Here is a 19,672-nt window from a genome sequence, read left to right as displayed (position 1 = left end):
GTATACCCAACTTAAGAACATTCTGCTTGATGTGACTGAACTATGGAATGATACATGTATTAACTCCCAAATTAATAACGAATAAAAAAAACCCCAAAACATAGACCCAGATGGGTTGTGGGCTCGCACTAAATCCTAGCTCCAACTTAAGAACAATTTGTTCTTACATCATGGATACTCACCCTCAGGAAGGACACACAGATGTGGGTGCTATAGCAAAATGTGGTGAACAACCTGCATGGTGTCCGACGATCAGATAAAATGGTGTCTGCAGGCTTAAAGGCTCATCTCCAAATAAGCAGCCATCTAAGTAAGATGTCGACTAAGTCCACATGGAAGAAGCATACCTTCATAAATCACTGAAGGATTATACATCATATCATCTGAAATTGAAGGATCAGTATCAGAGCCAACATTATAGCCGACACTGTGAGAACCCGGTGTGCAGAAGGCTGTGGCTGACAGTGGGCGCCCAAGCTCGTTTGTGGGAACCACATGGGAAATAAGCCTCCAGTGAGCTCCCTCTATCCACAAGTGAGGGATGAGGAAAGTGGTTACTCAACAGAGACAGGAGTATAGAGCAAAGGCACACATCTGACCCAAACAGTTAAAACTTTGTCAGTAGACACCCTCTATGATACAGGGTGGACCTGATCTGATTTCCAAAATTTTCTGTATTTTTGGTCTGTTTTGTTTGTTCATAGGAGACTGTATCTCAGGGGTGCTGTGTCAACAGAGGTCCCCCTCTTCAAGCTGTGTTACATGCTTTCCCGTTTCTCAGTACATGAAACCCAGGACGGATGAACCTATGGGGGCAGCAAGTAGAATAAGGGTTTCGGGGGCAGGGGGTCCAGTGGTGGTAAAGGGGTAAAGGGAGCCGATGTCAAGGAGTTCAGGAAGAAAAAGAATGTCTGGAAACAGATTGTGGGAGCAACTGTACAATTCTGTTTGATGCAATTGAACTATGGTATATGTGATATATGCAGCAGCTCCCAATTAATAAATTAAAAAATAAAACATAAAAGACAATGGAATTTTTCCACCAAAAAAAGAGAAAAGAACAGGTGAGTGTTAGTCATTTACATAGTTCCTGAGTTCCCGAGTCCTGTGGTCAGTCCTTTGGGGACCTTAGATTCATGTCCACTTCTTCCTAAATGTTAACGTAAGAACGACAATGCCATTCCAAAGTAGCCAATATTCAGTCAAGCTTTCCTTTTCCAGAGAGTCTCTGTATGTAAAAGAAAACTAATCTTCTGGAAAACTTTGTCCACCTGCCAGGAGCGAGGGGCAGTCGACACTGTCCCACGGCAGGGAGGTCGCCCTTCCACGTTTGAAACAGGCCTTACTTTCAAGGCCCTTCCATACCACTGACCACGAGCCAATACAGTGGGCATCATCCCTAAGGCCCAAAGCCCAAAGCAAGGAAGGGTTACGAGAACGTGTGGAAACCTCTAAACAGAAAGTCCAGACTTCCTGTTGGCAGCATCAGCTTGTTTCCTGTTCCATCGGGCATTTTTCACGAGGCACCGGCCCACCAGGCAGCGCTGCCAGGCTCACTTCCCGAAAGCGGACACGTCCGCATAGCAGCATTTCATTCTCATGGCAGTCTTCACCAACGCTAGGATTTGGGAAAATATCTGGTGGCGCTGAAGTATTTTAAAGTTAGAAACCCTTTCTTCAGACTAATTTCCCTTCACTATTACAAGCACTGTTTTTATTCAAGGGCCAGTTCTACACTAGGCGGCAGTCTTGGTTACTTACGATTTCCCAGGGCCGAGCTCAGAGCCCCTGCAAAGTGTCAAATCTTACTGCTTGAAAATGTGTTTCATGAGTTAGGCAGGTTTATATGATCACTGTTTCTTAATGATAACTGGGGGGCATGTGTCTACCAATAGAGACACTTCTCAAATCTGAGACTTTAAAATTTTATCTTAACATTTGCATATTAAGCATGTGAAATAAAACAACCAGAGAGGTTGAGAGATGCATGAAAGTCACATCAAAATGACAAAACTCAGGTCAATTCCGACTCACCTGGACCCTACAGGATAGACCAGCACAGCCCCAGCCCTGTGGGCTTTCCAAGACGGTCGGTCTATCGGAACAGACACAGCCTGCCTCATCTTGCTCCCTCAGGGTGGCTGGTGGCTTCAAACCACTGACCTCTGTCTGGTTAGCAGCCGAATGCTTAATCCGCTGTGCCAGCCGAGCTCCTTGAAAGTCACATCAAATGATGCAAATCTACCCTCCTCCACCCAGCCCCATGTCCTTTAGTCCGCATCTGCTGCCCCTCTCTTTTATGATTCTTCTATAAAAGTAAAATTTAAGCCACCTGCCATTTTGAAAAGAACATCTTTCTTCTGTTTCTTAAAAAAAAAAAAAAGAACCACTAGTTTGTAAAAGTCTTTTATTGTATCCGTGCCACACATAGTAGTGAAAAATAACACTCCTAAAAAAAAGAATGCTACCTTTTCCACAACATTTTATTTTAAATAAAATTTCAAGTACTCTTACATAGGTACAAAAACAAGCCTGCTCTATTTGCCTCCAGCGGGGCCGCCACAACACACAGCAGCTTAAACACCGTGGTTACGAATGTCTTGTACGTTTATTTCTGCGGCAAGGCGAATGGGAGGGGATGTTTCTATGAAAAAATACTGTGTGTGTAGGAAACTGTCACAATTTTATTCCACATGGATACAAATGATTATACTTTAATTTAGGCCCTGGTGGCTTGAAATTATATAACAAAATAGAAAAAAAGGAAAGCTACAATCCCCTCACCCTGTGTCAAAGGCAGGCACCACCAAGATTAAGGAGACGCCACAGTGTCGGCAGAGGATACTTAGTGTACACGCTACAGAGCTGTCATTACCTTCAGACTAAAGTAAAATGCTGCCGTCCTTCTAAGGCATAAACAATAATGTCTGCAAACAATATATACACATAATACATATTTAAAACAAGACTTAATATAAACAATAATGAACAGTATATACATGTTAATTTTTCTTCACTGTCTCGAAATACAATTTAACTACACAAGTGATGCAGCAACATATATATATAAATGCACGTGTAACTCTACAGTAAAGTTTATTTTTGGTGCTTTTTTAGCACATCAGTGTAAACAGTTTAACTTGGCTTTGTTTTATATTTTAAAACATTCCTTGTTGTATTTTCAAGATTTAAAGCAATTTTTCTAGTTCTTCCTTTTCACAGAAAACGAAGATTCTGGATGTGGTTTAATCATAAATAATTCATAAAATTAAATACATTCACTAAAAAATAAACTACAAAGTAAAAAAATGAAAAATAGATATTTATTGAGAGGGAAAGGAGAACCATTTCCCAGGTTAGAGCTCTGGTGTTGAATATTCAGTGCGATTTGATATATTTTAATTGCTATTGCACTATAACACCCTTTCCTTGAAAATGCTTTGGGTGTGCTTCCCTGTTCTACCTAAATTAGCCGAGAAATCACACAGACCAACAACCACGGGCCTTGGCGGGTGTAGGGTGAAGCCTTTAAAAAGGGCATCATTCTTCTGATACTTTTTTTTTGTGATACTTATTTTAAGGAAAAAAAAGTCATTATGTATGTGCCTTGCACGTTTATGGAAATACAGTTCACATTGCTGGTCTCATTTGTCCTTGTTTAAAAGGAGAAAGGGGGGGGGGAAGATTATTCTAACTTCAGCTCACTTTGAAAGTATCTGTCCATTTTTTTTCAAAATACTTTCTCATGCTGTGGCCGGCTCGGCCTATATCGGAATCATCTTCATTAAAGGTTTCACAGTTGTCAAACACAAGCCTGACATCTAGGGCAAAGGTTTCCAGGCTTGTATACCTGAAAGAAAGCACACGATTAGAGGCTGCTTCTGTGGTGGTGTTTTGTAAATAAAAATGACGAGGCATAATCAGAAGTAAAACTGAAAGGGAAAAACAGTAGAAACCACGGTAGGAAAACTTTATGTAAACTGGTATCTAAAATAGATACTACTCTTGTGTAACCATTTTTTTAAAAAAATTCTACGCCTGCCACCATAAAAGATTTTCAAGACTGGCTGTGTAGAAAAAACGAGTCTCTCTGAAGATCAAGACATATTTCAACCAGCTGACATTTCCTCAGATCCCGTATTTCCTGCATCAAAATTGTTGCAGGGCTTCAGCCCCCGACTGGTTTATTCATGCTCCAACTGCAGGCTGCTAGTGTCCTGTCCGCAGTTCAGGAGGCGTAACTGCCTGCCAGCATCCAAACTGCTCACTTGATAGGCGTGTAGACGCTTCCTGTGCACTGCAGATAACATGCTTACCCTGGAGCATCATGCACACCCAGGAAAGGACACACTCTCTAAACCTCCCCACTCCCGACCTCCTTTCTCTCTCCACATCACTTGCTCAGCACTGGAAGAGATGATCTAAAAAGGCGCACACAGAAAAAGGCATGTGGTCGGTCTGAGGCCACCAAAGGTACCGTGGGAGAAAGGCCAGGCCATTTAATTTTTCAAATCAACTGCCGTGGATATGACTGACATCACCCTGTCGAACCTTCCCATCCACCCCCTCTGCTTCTCTGTCCAGATAGTTTGCCCAAGTCTGGGAATAGTATGATTCAAAACAGGCCCAAAAGAACAAAAAATAAAATGAGGGTGGTCCGGGGCCACCGAGGTGCCTCAGAAGAAAAGTCTGGCGATCTTCTTTTGAAATAATCAACCACTGACAACCCGAGGGCACCCAGTTCCACCCTGACACACACAAGGCTGGCCACGAGGAACAGCCGACTGGGTGGAGTCAACAGTCAACTGGAGCTGGACCCACACCAGACAACACTGTGAGAACGCTGGTCTCCGTCCGCTGAAGTCATACTACAGCCCAACCCGGCTTCTGTGCCTTTCTAGTGCACACGGTCCAATCTCTTCTGCTGTGAAAGACCGGAGCAGCTGGGAAAGGGACGGAGACTCCCTGAGCTGGTTGGCCAGAGGAGAGTGGCCCATTTAAAGGCAAAACCAAGCCAATTCAGTGCATTTTGAAAAAGGCTTTGGGAACTGCAAAGTTTAGGTGCATTCTAATTGAGAAGCTGGGGGTGGGGTGGGGTGTCGAATGACCCTTTCACAGGGGTCGCCCGATTCATGACAGTGATGAAGTAGCAAGGAAAATACTGTGATGGCTGGGGGTCGCATGAGGACATGTGTGGAGTGTGGAAGGGTCTCGGCCTGAGGAAGGCTGAAAGCTGCTGCTCTGGAGCGCGTCCTCCTGTAAGTGAGGTGTGTCTGAAACGCATCAAGCCAGCCAACAGCACCTGCCTCGCCAACGAGCAGCCCTTCCAACCACCACATTGGGGCGACTTAATCACATGTCTGACCAAACGTAATGGGCCGATTTTTCAGTTGATAGCTTTGTGTGGCCACAAAGGATGTTGGCAGAAGAAAGGTTCTCCCCCGCTTTGGGAGATGCCCCCGTGATGGCTCACAGACACGTTCTAGGAAGCAGAGGGAATTCTCCCTGTCAGTTCTCTGAGCTTCTCCTTCACGCAGCTGTATGAAAGGCTGTGTGCGCAGACTGGCTGCACCTCGTTCGTTTGGGCTTAATTCCACCCCAGGAGTTAGAGCTGAGTCTGACCCCACTGCGTGGGTTCACCTGGGGCTCCACAGACCAGCTGCCTCTCCTCTGCCTCCCTCGCCATCTCGGGCAGCCTTCTCAAGAGGGAACCCCAGGGGTCTAGCTTTGTGGTTAACGCCTTGTTACATTCTAAACAGCCCTTTGCGGGGTCTCTGTTCAGGGACTGGAAGTCAAGAGTTAATGAATTAATGCTCTGGAGAAGTCTTCCTGCGCCAGTCTTTGGCTGTAGTCGGTAGTGTTTCCCCTGAAACATCTGAGTAGCTGGAAAGGCAGTGCTGCGAACTTGGCCGTGGCTGAACAGTAACTTTTGTTGTTTGGCTCATTTTAGATACAACAGGTTAAAATGTTTTCTTATTGTGGGCAGGTCCTTCCTGTAATTGTTTTAAAAAATAAAAGAGGAAGGCATAATCATTTGAAAGACTGGCATGTTCTCTGCTAGAGAAGAGAAACTAGTCATGAGGTCAGTCGCAGTTGATCATTTGAGACACATGAGAGGGACACTGATCACTGTGACCAAGTTCTATTCAGTTTCTCTAAACTGAATATGAAGTACGGAGCACAAACATTTTCACCCACAGAACAGCCAGGAAAAGGAAATAACATATTGAATAGTAATAATGCCAGTAACAATGTAATTTTAAGATGGATCATGTAATTATTCTCTCAATGTTAAGAATAATTTTTTTCTTTTTTTGAGACTTTGCCCGAAATGAAGGGCTTAGCTTAGGTTAAGCTCAACTGGAATAGAGAGAACAGTACAGGGGAAGGCTGGGACTGGAGACGAGAAAGCGTCTGCACACACCTGGCCGCTCAGCCACAGGTGGGATGGCTGGTGTGGGCTGGTTCTCTAAGTGGCTCCAAAGTGGGCCGCCCACAGCCGACTGCATTCCCCTAGCTGCAGCTGCTACACTCTGGCCGGACTTGGAGATGGTCTAACAGAAATCAGTAACCATGGGCAGGAAGGTTTTCTACTCTTAGGGTAACATCAATAACAAATAACAAATAGTTATTTCTTCCACATTGAATAAATGCCTGTTTTCCGTTTTCTCTAATCACCTAGAATAAGCAGCCCTCGGGGGTACACAGGTCCGCAGTTGGAAATCACCAGCTGCTCCGAGGCAGAAACACCAGGGCTCTATGTCCACGAACGGTTACAGTGTTGCAAACGCACAAGGGGAGTTGGCCTTGGTCTGTGGTAGGGGCGCTAGCTGGCCGAACTGACTGGATGGTATTCAAAATTTCCATTTTTGAAATTTCTAATGATCTTCTACTCTTGAATCGTGATCATTTGAAAGCATTCTAAAGTTGGTTCTTAATAAATCCACATGGGGTGGTGTCGATATGCCATGGATTCACATTGCAAGTTGTTCATCTTTTTTTTTAACCTCCAGACCATGCTACTTTCGTTGGGAAACTTTGGTATCCCGCCTCTGTGGTCAAAAGATGGTTGATCGCACTGCCTTTCAAATGCTTCCATAATTTGAATTGATTTGCCGCCCGTATGGTTCTACTCCAGCCAAATACACCCAACACGGCTCTCCTAAGTCAGGGCCGACTTTGCTGTTAATTAATGTATCCCTGGCAACCAGCAAAGTGCCCAGTCCATGTCAGCCATCTGATAAGTAATTACGGAATGGGAATGATTTACTTACTGTCCACTGCTTAGTTTCTCTCTAATAGTGGAAAAATCCATAGGCTTCTTAATAACTTTCTTATAACCAGGAACAAGTTTCAAGTTTACAGGAAGTAGAAAAGGCCATGAATCCTCATGAGTTTCCATTTCAGTCAGGATCGTACTAAAGAAAATAGGGTTTGTTATCAATTATCTGAGCTCTAGAAAGATCTGTTTTTATCACAGGGGTGTGTGTGTGTGTCTAATTTTATGGAAAATTCGGCTATTTCCATTATTTTTTAGGAGACAAGCATACATTTGCTTACTAACGGCCCGGACGTAACCGCTCAGGTGGGAGACAGGGAGTCTTACCACGGGCACAGGGCGCTCTAACGCTCACGCACCTGCAAAGGGCCAGGTCCTTGGAGTCATCTCGTTTAGGCTTTTTGACAGAAGCGAAACTCTCTGGTTTTGACAGGTTAATGGAGGTGTTTTCCTCCATTTTTCTTTTCTTGAGGTCTTTGTTTCCTCTTTTGAGTGAACTACTGGTAGATGCAGAATCTTCATCTTCAGTATCCCCTGCGAAAGGTATTTTCTTGCCTTTTTTGGACTCATTCGTCTTTTTCCCCTTGACATGAAGTTTTTTGATTTTCAGAGTTTGACCGCTTGCCTTTAATTAAAAAAAAAATGGGGGTGGGGTGAGAGAGTTATAAATAAATGACCGTTGTTTCCAGAATTTGTGTGTTTTTAAATGATAAGAGTTTAACAGGACAAATACAAAGAATATTACCTCTGCTCTAGAAAGGTGATAATTCTATTATTTTCTAAAATTCTTTCCTAAGGCTAAAATTAAATAAAGCAAGGTAGAGAGAAAAATCTATTCATCTTAGGAATTCTTCAGGCTAAAGATGCCGATCGCAGGGTGATCGCTGTCCTGCTGTAGACCTTGACCTGCTAGCATTCCTCCAGTGCAGGCCACACATGGGACAGATTTAAAGATTAAAAAGGGGTTCTCTTTGATAATAAAATATAGCATAAAAGGTGAATACAAACACAAATCAACAGCTTAAGAGCAAGAATGTTGAAGAGGTATAATCATAAATGAGGCCAAAGGATGAAATTGAGCTCATCAAGCATGAATACAGAGTTGTTCTTATTAAGTGACCATATTTACTAGATTTCCTTTGTTTTTTTTTTTTTTTTGCTAAAAGACTGTCTCAAGCACTAGTGAAGGAGTGGGGTGTGGCAGGGGTGTGGTTTGACGTAAGGACAACCGTATAGAAAGATGTGATATTAAGATAGAGAGGATTTTATACGTAACCACAGGGCCACATCATCCAGCTGCGGTTCTGGCCCAAACTAGTCATAGAACTTGGGAGCAAACTATCTTTGGGGCCATGCTTCCTCATTGGTGACATGGAGATCAGCTGCCCAATTGCTAAGAGCATCTAGTTCTAAAGTTACATGGACAAAATCACACCGTTGCAGGAGGCATGCCGATGCAATTGTAAAGCACTCCTTCTCTGACTGCCCCCCCAATCTTAAAAAAGCAAAGCTGAATTGACTAGACACTGGCTATCACAAGGTTTGCCTTGATTGCCCGAGACAGTAGACCTTACCCTTCTTTGGAAATCCTTTCTCCCCCTTAACCAGAACTAATACCAGGCTGTGTAGACCTATATTCAGTCCAGCAATAGTTTAAAAGGGAGTAGATGCTTGAAATTAATTTGGCTATTATCTCTTTGATTATTTTCAGATCAATTTCATTTAGTACTTCATGACCCATTCTAGCAATATTTCTAAAAACTGCACGTTTTACCCAAGCAATTAGATTCATTTGATTCTCTACTGGCAGGTTAAAAGCATAATTAAGGAGACATTTCAATGGACTAAAATCATAAAGCAAACCATAAACCGAACACTTACACCATACCAAAGAATCACTGTGCCTTGTCACTAACTGAAATAATGAAAAGTTTTACTATTTACTAAAATTGGACATTTGGCTTTCACATAACACTCAGCTCTTATCACTCTCAAATTATCAAAAAAGATAAAGACAATACTTCATAAGTATAATGAGAGAATATTCTATTTAATGAAGATATTAGATTGAACAATTATGTTAGTTAAAAGAATAAGTTCGATAAACAATGAGTCAAAAGTAATCATTTGAATGTATTATAATTTAGTATCATTTCCTAGTACATTAATATAGTAAGAAAGCAGGAAACAAATATTAATGTTTAGACAATGGCATCTTAATGTACATTTCTTTAGTAAATGATGCTTATCAGCATACCTCAGGTAAGTAATTTAAATATAGGTACACACACTTGAAACCATTCTCAACCTGTGGGTCGTGACCCCTTTGGGGGGTGTCAAATGACCCTTTTATAGGGGTCCTCTAAGACCATCAGAAAACACATATTTCCGATGGTTTTAGGAACTGAGACACTGCTCCTCTATCCATCTCCAGGCGGGTCCACCCACATGCAGATACGCCCACAGACGAGTACCTGGCGTGAAGACTTACCCATGCTACACCATGCTTCAAGACAAAATTTCATTTACTTGTCATAAGAAATAAATGTCACAATATATAATTACATAGTGTTTTTGTGATTCATCACTATGCTTTAATGATGTCCAATAGGTAACAATGAAAATACATCCTGCCAATCATATATGTACAGGACGCTTCATAACAGTAGCAAAATTAGTTATGAAGTAGCAATGAAAATAATTTCATGGTTGGGGTCACCGCAACATGAGGGACTGTACGAAGGGTCGCGGCGTGTACTAAGGGCCACTGCTTTGTTTCGGCAGGACTCCCTTGCCCTTTTCTCTCCAGCTTGCTAGAACTCAAGTTCAAAGAACTTTAGTGGCTCTTAAGCCGAGCCTATCAAGTTACAGTCCAGGGCACATTGCTGTTATGTTTGCTTATTTGTGTATCAGAGGTTGTAACTGGTGTGGAACAGCACATTCTGTTCTTTCTGACCCTGCTGCCAGCATTTCTGATTTGGAGGAGGAGAAACTGAGGTGAAGGGAGAATGAGCGGAGCAATGTGTCTTAGGAAGGAGAGCGGGGACAGGACCTGAGGTGCACATGGAGGAATTGGCTTACTTAAAAGCACAAGCCGGTTCTGGGCAACAGAAGAGAAGGCAGAGCACATCCAGCCACATGCAGGAAAGAGGGAGGATACAGTGGTGTGCACTTGCCATCACCTTCTGCTGGTGGCTATCATTTTCTCAGTGAGATGGGAGTGGGACCATCAACTGAGAATGAGGGGGAGGGGAGGGGAGGGGAGGGGAGGCTGCGCCAGAGGTCTGAGGAGAGCAGGAGGGATGATAAGCATACTAGCCCCACTGAGCTAGCGGATAGTGACTTTGGATGGCCCCACTCAGTCCGGTTGGACGTTTTCTGCAGAGAGGCTAAGAAACACAGGTGTGGGTATGAAGAAGACAGTGAAGCAGATTAACCAAAATCCTGCTCCGACTACATAGGAAAAAGGTAAAGGCACTAAAGGCAGACGACACAATGATTATGATGATGTGATACTGACATGTTAGAAGCAAGGTCAGGTGGAAAAAGAAGACACATAGAGAGAGAAAGGTGACCAGGTCTTCAGTAAGTTGAAGGTCCTGGGGAAGTTCTTGGAGATTGAGTTCTGTAGTGAGGGAGCTGGAGAGAACGAGCTAGTTCATGGAAAGACTGGAGTTACTGGTAAGGATGAGGCCACGAGAAGACAGACACATGGGAGAGAGTGACTGAGGTAGCAACCATCTAATGAAAAGTCTGGTCTTCAATACCTGCGGATCCTTTAATACTTCTTACTCATTACTGTTTGGGCTCAATGTTCTGGAGTTAGGCAATGGTGATGGTTACACAACTCTGTGACTATCTGAAAAAACCACCGCGTTTAGGTGAATTTTGGGATATGTGAGTTACATGCTTCAATAACAATCACCCCATCAAAGATCTGCATTTTGATTTGGCACGGAAAACAGCTTAGCTGTAGATTGCTCTTACCTTAGCGATGCAAGCCGGACAGAACCAGTCCCCGTCTGGTATAGTAGTAATCTTGGGTCTGTGGCAGTAGGTGTGACAGCCTTTGTCACAGCCATCACAGAGGAGCAGCAGGTCTTCGTTGTCGCCCTTCCGGCAGATCTGGCAATACTACGGTACATGAAGACCCATTAAAGGAAGTCCTCTGCGTTGAGTGCACTGTCACTGGGATGTTAAACACACCAGCACTTCTACTTTGTATTAGTAATGAGCATTCCGCTTGCTAACAAATAGACAGTAGCCATACACATCTATGTATCTCTCATTACAGATATGGACCACATGGCGGGGCGAGCAGTTCTGGGGGGGGGGGGTGTCAATGCACATTTCAGGGACACCGCAAGGAACAAAGCTCGAGGCTGAATGCCCGCACACACTTCAGAAGCAAGTGCACATTAACATGTGAGGTAATTAACATGACATTGCAGCACATAAAGCATGGGCAGCTTTACTATGTGGTAGCTTTAAAAAATACATTTTTTCTTTTGATTATTCTAGTATCCTATGATAGCCTGAGAAAGGAATAAAAGTTGGGGTTATTATTAAAGATAAAAATGAAGAAACTTGCAATTAGATTAAGACTATAGAATAATTCGAAATAAATTATTCCACTTTTGGTTTTGTTATAAAAGTGATTTGAAAGTATTCAAAATCAGGAAACTTTGAAAATCAAATAAACCCAAATCAAATATTTACAAGTAAGTAAAATGCTTCACTACAGAATCATTTTGAAGGATAAAAAGAGAGAGAGCGACAACAAGTTAAATCAAATAGTTTACAAGGTTTTGATTTAGTTTCTAGAGGTAAAAATGATGATTTCCTCTCAAGTAACATAAATTTAGTACCATTAAGCTGGAGAATAAGAAAACAACCCATGGCCATCGAGTCAATTCTGACTCAATTCCATCCATCTACAAAGATTTTTTTCATACATATATTCTTTAGACAAAAATTGAACAAAGACAAAGAAGAAAATTGAAAGAGACAAGAACAAACTTTAAGATGTGTTAAAAGGGGTAAGAACTAACATTCTCTTTTTAACAGGTAGTTCCTATTCCCAGTCACAATTAAGCATGTCCTATAAGTCAGTATTTAAAGCAACGAAAACCTTTAAATGAGAAATCACTTATATTAAATGCATGTAAGTCTGTAATCTTATTAACAAGCTAGCTAGAGCACTTACACTCAATTTCTCTGCTTTTTAATATGACATGCAATCTTAATCTGGGAAAGTCTAATAAAGTCTTACCTGGCTCAAAATGAGTCCAGGTGGTTCCAACCCAGGCAGACCACAGTGTGCAGGGTGGAACTGCCCCAGAGAGTCTGCAAGGCAGTGGATTTTTAGTACCAGGTGTGCTAGTGACACCTTTTAGAATCTTATCAAATGGCAAATACACATTATTCCAATTCACAATCACTTATTAAATACATAAGCAATATTGAAATTGGCATGGGTACTAAGACTAAGAGCGGCATGAGTCCCATATTCCAAAAAATAAGCCTTGATCCTCTGGTCTTGCCTTACCTATTACCACAGAACGGAATTCTCTGATGTGCTGTTAACTCACATCTCTACAATTGATTCGTAACTTTAGAATTTTCAGTGTAAAGTTACTCACTGAGGAAGAACATTTGGAAGGGTATACTGAAGGCTCCCAAACAGTAATTATACAATAAATATTTAAAGCGAGATCTGTGATATAAACCAGTTCATGCTTATATTTTCCGCAGTAATAACTAACAGACTAGAAATATCTCAACTTTCCTGCTTATGACTAAAAAGTGTAATTACTTTCTGTTATTAAGAAATAATTACAAGCATCAAATTCATAGCTCGTGAAAAATCACACTGGTAGCTCACAGCATGTTAAAGCAAATCCATTCACATTTGGCGCTGAGTCCTTTGCTAGTACACTTAAAAAAGAGTGGATGTTAAGTAGGATTTAACATTAATGATACTACAAAGCATGTTCTGGACAAAGAAAGATCTGGAGGCAGAGTGTGATAGCGTCCTCTTTCCTGGTCAGCCTGGTCTCTGACCAAGGGGCTGTCTGGGAAGGTATTGTGAATGTGAGCATTTTGTTTAGGACATGATGAAAATTATTATGTAGGCACAAATTAAACATTATAAAATGTACATTAATCTTGAATGAAAATATTTCTTTTTAGGGTCATTTCACAGCAAATAATTTCTTATTAAACTGAAAAATATTGTGGGATATGTAATATAATATGGAAAAAAATAATAAATTTGCAAGAGCGGAAAAATATTTAGATTGCTGACAGTGTACTAATAAGCGTATTAGTGTATTAGTAAGTGTACTAATATAAATACAGATTTGGGTACAAGGTTTCTGTTTCCGTCTATAGGTTTATAACAAAAATTGACCATACTATGGTTGTTTTGATAAAGATGAGAATATAACTGTAGAAATTTCATTTTAATGTAAGAACTCAATCTTGTTTTGGCTGTTTGTGCCCTATATTTCACAAAATATATCGTCCAAGATAATTTTAAAACAAATTTTCATTATGATTTCTAAACTGGGCAAATTGTAAGCATCTTAGGTAGTAAAATTGCTACTAGACGAACCCAAAATAGCTTAAAACTTCTGGTAAATTAGAATCTGCATTTGGAGAACACTAAATTTGAGCATATGGTAAAAACTACAAATTCATTATTCTGTGACTATTTCAGGGAGAAGTGACAGAACCCACCAGAAAAAAAAAACACATTTATTTGTTCAGAATGAACCAGGCCATAAGTAGTAAAAAAGCACAGAGGTAGAAATGAAGGGGAAAATGCTGTTATTTAGGGATCGTTTCTTTTCTTCAGATAGCTATTATAAGTAGGAGAATTTAACCCCAACCCATTCTTGAAAATAAATTTCAAATGCTTGAACTGAAACCAGCATTGATGAACCTATAGGGGCAGCAAATTAGACTAGGGAATTGGAGGTGGGGGGCGGGGTTCCATTGGGTGGGGGTGTAAAAGGGAGACAATGTCAAGGAGTCCATGTAGAAAAAGATTATGTGGAAACTGATTGTGATAGCAATCGTACAATTCTACTTGATGTGATTGAAATATGTAATGTAATATGTATTAAAACTCAACTAATTAAAAAAAAGCTAGTCTGAAGGGAATGTTAAGGTACATCATACACATCTACATATAATTATGTAACACAACTTATTATATAATCTATAAAGTATATGATGAAATATGTAACTGATAGATGATTTAAAATAAATACTTCTCTGGAAAATATATGAGCTATGGCTTTCTTCAGTATACAGCATTTAGGTAGCTGGTACGAAACAGAGGCTTACAATAGAGAGTAAGAACACTGGCCTTTTAAAAGAAGGTGAAAAACAGGTTTAATTGTCGAGGAGAGAGTAAAGTTCTAGCTGTTGGTGTTTTTTAAGTTCCAGTTTTCTTGTCTCCCACATCTGATGCACACACAGAGAGTCCTGGTGTACTTTGTGATTACTTTTATAGCTACTTCTTGGCGCTACATTACAGATGAAAACTGATTGAAATATAAGACATTTTAGGGATGGAGTGAGGATACTAGAAAATAGTATCCACTGGACTGTCACAGGGTGAAAAAAAACCCATCAGCTGAAGCAGAACGTAAAGAACAATTGCTGAAAGAGCTGTAAGCAGTGTTTGAAAGAGGCGAAAACCAGATCTTAAAAAAAAAAAAAAAAAGGTAACATTGTTGGCATCTCAAAAAGCTCACTCTGAGGAGGAAATATGCTCAAATACAATATGCATTATTTTGATCATAAATAATATATGATTAAGAAAGATCCAGAGGTTGGGGGGGAGGGAGGAGGACAAAGTAAATTAGTTATAGTATTTCTTAAATGAAAACACTTACAACTTTCATAATTGATTTTTCCCATGCTATTGATTTCTGTAACTGCTGAATGCACAGAGCTACCTGTGCAGCACTGCGAGCTTCTGACAATGCCCTTCTCCAGACCCTGAGCCCTGGAGCAATCTCCTCTTCAGGTCTGCATGAAATACAGAGAGATTAAGTAGGTCACGTCTACATTTATGGTTCCCGACTGTGAAACAATCATCACACCAAAAGCCAAGCAATGACAAAAACATGTAACAGCCAGTAAGTGTAAGGTTGAAGCAACTAAATTTGATGTAGTGCACAGACTGTGGCTACGTGCCTCCAAGCTTAGTCACAACCAGGTAAATGTACGGTCGCTTTGCAAGGATTATCAACGCACATAACACAAAGGAAATAAAAAAGAAAAAAAGATTTTACAAAGCATCATGCAAATAGCATGATCCGTGTGGATCACAGACATACAAGAAGATACATAGATAACAGGCAATAGAAAATAGGCTCCAATTAGCAAAGAAGCACAATAATTTTTCAAGTTAATCTCAATAACCTACCCGTCACCATCACCACTAATGGATGGTGCAGGAGCAGGGACAGTAACTGTGCCCACATTATCCAGTTTGATCTGAATGGTGGTACTTAAGGGGCTCTTCAGATACCTTCTTTCAATGTTCCGCTCCAAATCAGCCAGCCTGGTTACAGCTATATCTAGGGGGTTGTCACTCTTCCGCTCCAGTGCGTGTGCACTGCTCGCTTCTTCTCCTGTAAACTCTCCACCGTGCTCCTTGCACAACTTAGTAAATGACTTATGTTCAAAATAAACCAAGTCCTCCCTTTCTGACGCAGCCTCTGGACACATCCAACCCTATGTATCAAGAGAGCAGTGTTATTACTGGGCCCCGCAAAGGGCCGGCGGGTGAATTACCTTTACTTAACACACAGCACCACACACCATCAGACCTCAAGGGTCTTTACTAAAAGACAGAAACAAGAAAAAGACATTTAAAACAGTTGTAAGAAAAGCTAGAAGAGGAAATCCCAACAGCTTTTGGCATTAGGAGACGTTTAATAAAAATCAACACGGTATTCTAAAGGATTTCCCACCGGGATGCTTCGCAGGGTCACGGGACCGATGAACCGGTTCTCTCTCAGCAGCATGGGAGGCACGCTCCTCTTCCCCATTGCACAGGTTCTTTACTCACCACCTTCCTCTAAGCACGGGGGCCTGGCACAGCGGGCACGCTGCCTTACAGCTTGTCCAGGCTCCTTTCTATCTAGTTAACGCCCCTCACCTTGCAGCGTTGACATTAAAAGCCACCTCCTCGGGGGATCAACATGAGTGTTATCCTTTACACTGAATTCCTGTAGAGATCATTGTTGTATGTGGCTTACATATTAGGGTCAGTTCTTCAACTTGAACTTATCAGAACCCTTATTTTGGGAAAGGAGGAGCTGGAACTAGGAGTAGTAAGCATAATGCATTAGGCACAAGTCATGTCAAGTGAACCGCATTCTGATAGTTTGAAAGGGACACTAAATGATAAACCGAGGGAGCTCCGTGAACATAGTACATCGTGATGTCTAAGCAAAACAGAACAGAACATAGGCCCCCCCAAAATGAGGACCACCTTAGAAAACTCTGGTTGCATGTCCAAAGAATGGCAGGGAACAGAACTTGCACCTTGAGATGAAATTCGGCAAATGGAAAGTTGAAAAAGAGCAACCAGAGCAGGCTTTAGAAGATCTGGAAGGGTGCTTAAACTTTTGAACTCTGAAAACCACAAAAATGGCTTTGTTATGCCACTGGTATTTCACCCACGGGGAACAGGTTTCAACAAAACTTCCAGACTAAGCACAGAGCGGGAAGGAGAAATAGGCTATCTCTTTCTGTGGAGGCAGTCACCGAAAACCGTCGGTACAGCCGTGGACACGGTCGGAGAGAGCGCCGGAGACGAGCACCCAGGTTGAAGGCTCTCCAAGCAAGGCAGCGGGCGGTGAGCCTCTCAGAGGAGACCCGACCTGAAGCATGTGGATAGAGTCACGTTTCCAGGGCTTTCAACTGCCGATGGGGCAGGACTCCATATGAAAGGAACTAGCTGCAAACATCCAGTAATAATCAAGATATGGAACGTACAAAGTATGAATGTAAGGAAGCAGAGCGTCATCACAAATGGAGTGCATACAGACCGGTATCCCAGGAAATTGCGAGCTGAAAAGGACTGCCGCCTGTCATTGTGAATCAGACCATCACGGGGTGTGCTGCTGGACCAGGCAAATTCAAGAGGAACAGTGCCCCATTCGTCATCAAAAAGGACATTTCAAGATCTAGCTTGTTGTCTCTGATGGGATAATATTTATATCCCGACCAAGAACATCCGTTAATGTAACCATTACTTAGATGGATGGACCAATCACTAAAGCCAGGGATGAAGAAACTGAAGAAGTCTACCAACTTCTTCAGCACACTTAATTGTCCTGACAACACTTGTACAGAACAGGGGTACACCACATGATCCAAGCAGGTGGGCATCCGGTCTGTGTCCTTTACCATCTGCATACTGAGTTAATAATCCAAGATGCTGACGACATGGAGAAGAAGGCAGCATCAGAATTCGGAGGAAGGACCCATTAACACCCTGTGATATGCAGATGACATGACCTTAAACTGCTGAAAGTCAAGAGGACTTGAAGCACATAGGATAGACATCAAACATGATGCTTTCTATACGGACTACAAACCAAAACCCTTACAACTGGACCCACGGACAACATCACGATAAACTGAGCAAAGATTGAAGTCATCAAGGATCCATTTGCTAGGACCCACAACCAACAAACATGGAAGCAGCAGCCAAGAAACCAACGTACTATTACACAAGAAGTCTTTAGAGTGGAGCTATCACTTTGAGGAATAAGGTCTGACTGACCTAAGGTAGCATATTCTCATATGCTTATGAAACCAGTCCATGAATAAGCAAGAATAAAGAAGAACTGATGCTGGCAAAAAATACTGAAAAAACTGTGGCCCCCTAGAAGAACATACAAATCTGTCTTGGAGGAGGTATAGCCAGAAGGGTCCTTAGAAGTGAGGATGGATAACGAAATTTAATCTCATGTACATTTGACACATTATCAGGAGAAAGCCACAAAACAAAAACAAAACCAATTGTCATTGAATTTGAATCAATTCTGACTCATAACAATCTCTGAAAGAAGCTATCATGCTTGGGAAAGTAGAAAATCAGTGAAAAAGAGGAAGATGCTTAATAAGATGGGCTGACATGGTGGCTGATATAACAGCAATTGTGAAGATGACCTACATCAATCTGGCAGAGTTTCATTAAGTTTTCTACGAGCTGGAGCCAACTCAACAGCACCTACCAACTACAGACAGCCCTCAAAACCAGCACTAGGACCAGGGGCTCAGCTTTTCTTATAATATGAAAAGAACTTTTGGATTCTTAGTCATTTTAAAAAGAAATGCACTTAACGTGCCTCCACGATGGCTGGTACATCAGGCTAAATCTACTCTCTGTAATTTTTCTTTTTAGGAAAGTAGGATTCCTTTTCCAGGGGGAGGGGAGGCGGGAAATCATTGAATTTTCCCTACCCATTCCTGTCCAGTCAATTAGGACACAGCGACACCACAGGACGGAGTGGAACAACCCCCAGGGTCTGCAGGCAGGAATTGCTGCAGAAGCAAAGTACCCTATCTGCTCCCGTGGGCTGTTTGTAGCTTCACACTGGAGACCTTTCTGTCAGAAACTGGCTACTCAACACGGTGTCACAGGGCTCATTTGGTTCAAATGAATGTTTTGTGAATCATTTTGACCATTTGGGACTTTGGACTCTTCTTCAAGACCCACATGAGCAAAACTTAATTCTTAGACTAATTTAGTAATGACTTATGAAGAGCATGATTTTTAGGAAAAATCAATTCGTTTACTTTATTAGCTACTGAGAACACAACCAAGCACATCTCTGTGTAAGGAGCCAGGGATGTGGTAAGATCAGCCACCACAATCTGAGTGTGTCCCCATTGAGGTGCTCCTAACTCACAGTGACCCTGTGCCCGAGAGAAGACAGCCCTGTGCCATTCTCAGGTATTGTGTTCGAGCCCAACGCTGCTGCCACGGTGTCTCATCCATGGCCTCTGGGCCCTGACCCTCTCCGTTACCAAACACAGAGTCTTTGATAGGTACATTTGGGTAGATCTATGCTGTCCTCCACAGTTAATTTTAGAGAGTAAAAGTCTTGAGTCCTAGTCCTATGTGAAGCACGGTAGCAGGAGTTTGATGGGACCGATAATGAAGCATTACATTTAACACGGGAAAACTGTCCAGTGCTGCTCGTAGTAAAAACGCCCAGCACAGACAGTATTTCCAAATACCAGTGAGGTGGCAAGTTTTATTAAAACAACATGGGAGTCCGGAGCCAGACACACTTGGTTTGAACCCACATTTACTGGATGCCTATGGGCAGACTACTTACTCTGAGCTTAGCC

General features: G+C 41.9%; 1 protein-coding gene across 10 annotated transcripts in view; it reads right to left on the bottom strand.

Annotated features, from left to right (window-relative positions):
* Positions 1–3,305: 3,305 nt before the first annotated feature.
* The window catches only part of BAZ2B (bromodomain adjacent to zinc finger domain 2B), a 388,953-nt gene continuing 372,586 nt past the window's right edge, over positions 3,306–19,672 (bottom strand). For 8 of the 10 annotated variants that reach the window (XM_075529673.1, XM_075529678.1, XM_075529682.1 and 5 more), the window contains 6 exons: positions 15,723–16,033; positions 15,187–15,322; positions 11,267–11,413; positions 7,639–7,904; positions 7,275–7,418; positions 3,306–3,850 (listed from right to left, as the gene is read on the bottom strand). In XM_075529673.1, coding sequence (XP_075385788.1) covers positions 3,697–3,850; positions 7,275–7,418; positions 7,639–7,904; positions 11,267–11,413; positions 15,187–15,322; positions 15,723–16,033 — 1,158 coding nt within the window. In that variant the 3' untranslated portion in view covers positions 3,306–3,696. The remainder of the gene's footprint in view (positions 3,851–7,274; positions 7,419–7,638; positions 7,905–11,266; positions 11,414–15,186; positions 15,323–15,722; positions 16,034–19,672) is intronic. The other 2 variants (XM_075529679.1, XM_075529680.1) reach the window with 1 other exon arrangement.

Source organism: Tenrec ecaudatus, chromosome 13 (assembly GCF_050624435.1).
Source record: "Tenrec ecaudatus isolate mTenEca1 chromosome 13, mTenEca1.hap1, whole genome shotgun sequence".
NCBI lineage: Eukaryota > Metazoa > Chordata > Mammalia > Afrosoricida > Tenrecidae > Tenrec > Tenrec ecaudatus.
Note: the sequence above shows the minus strand (reverse complement) of the source record. Positions and strands in the feature narration are given on the sequence as shown.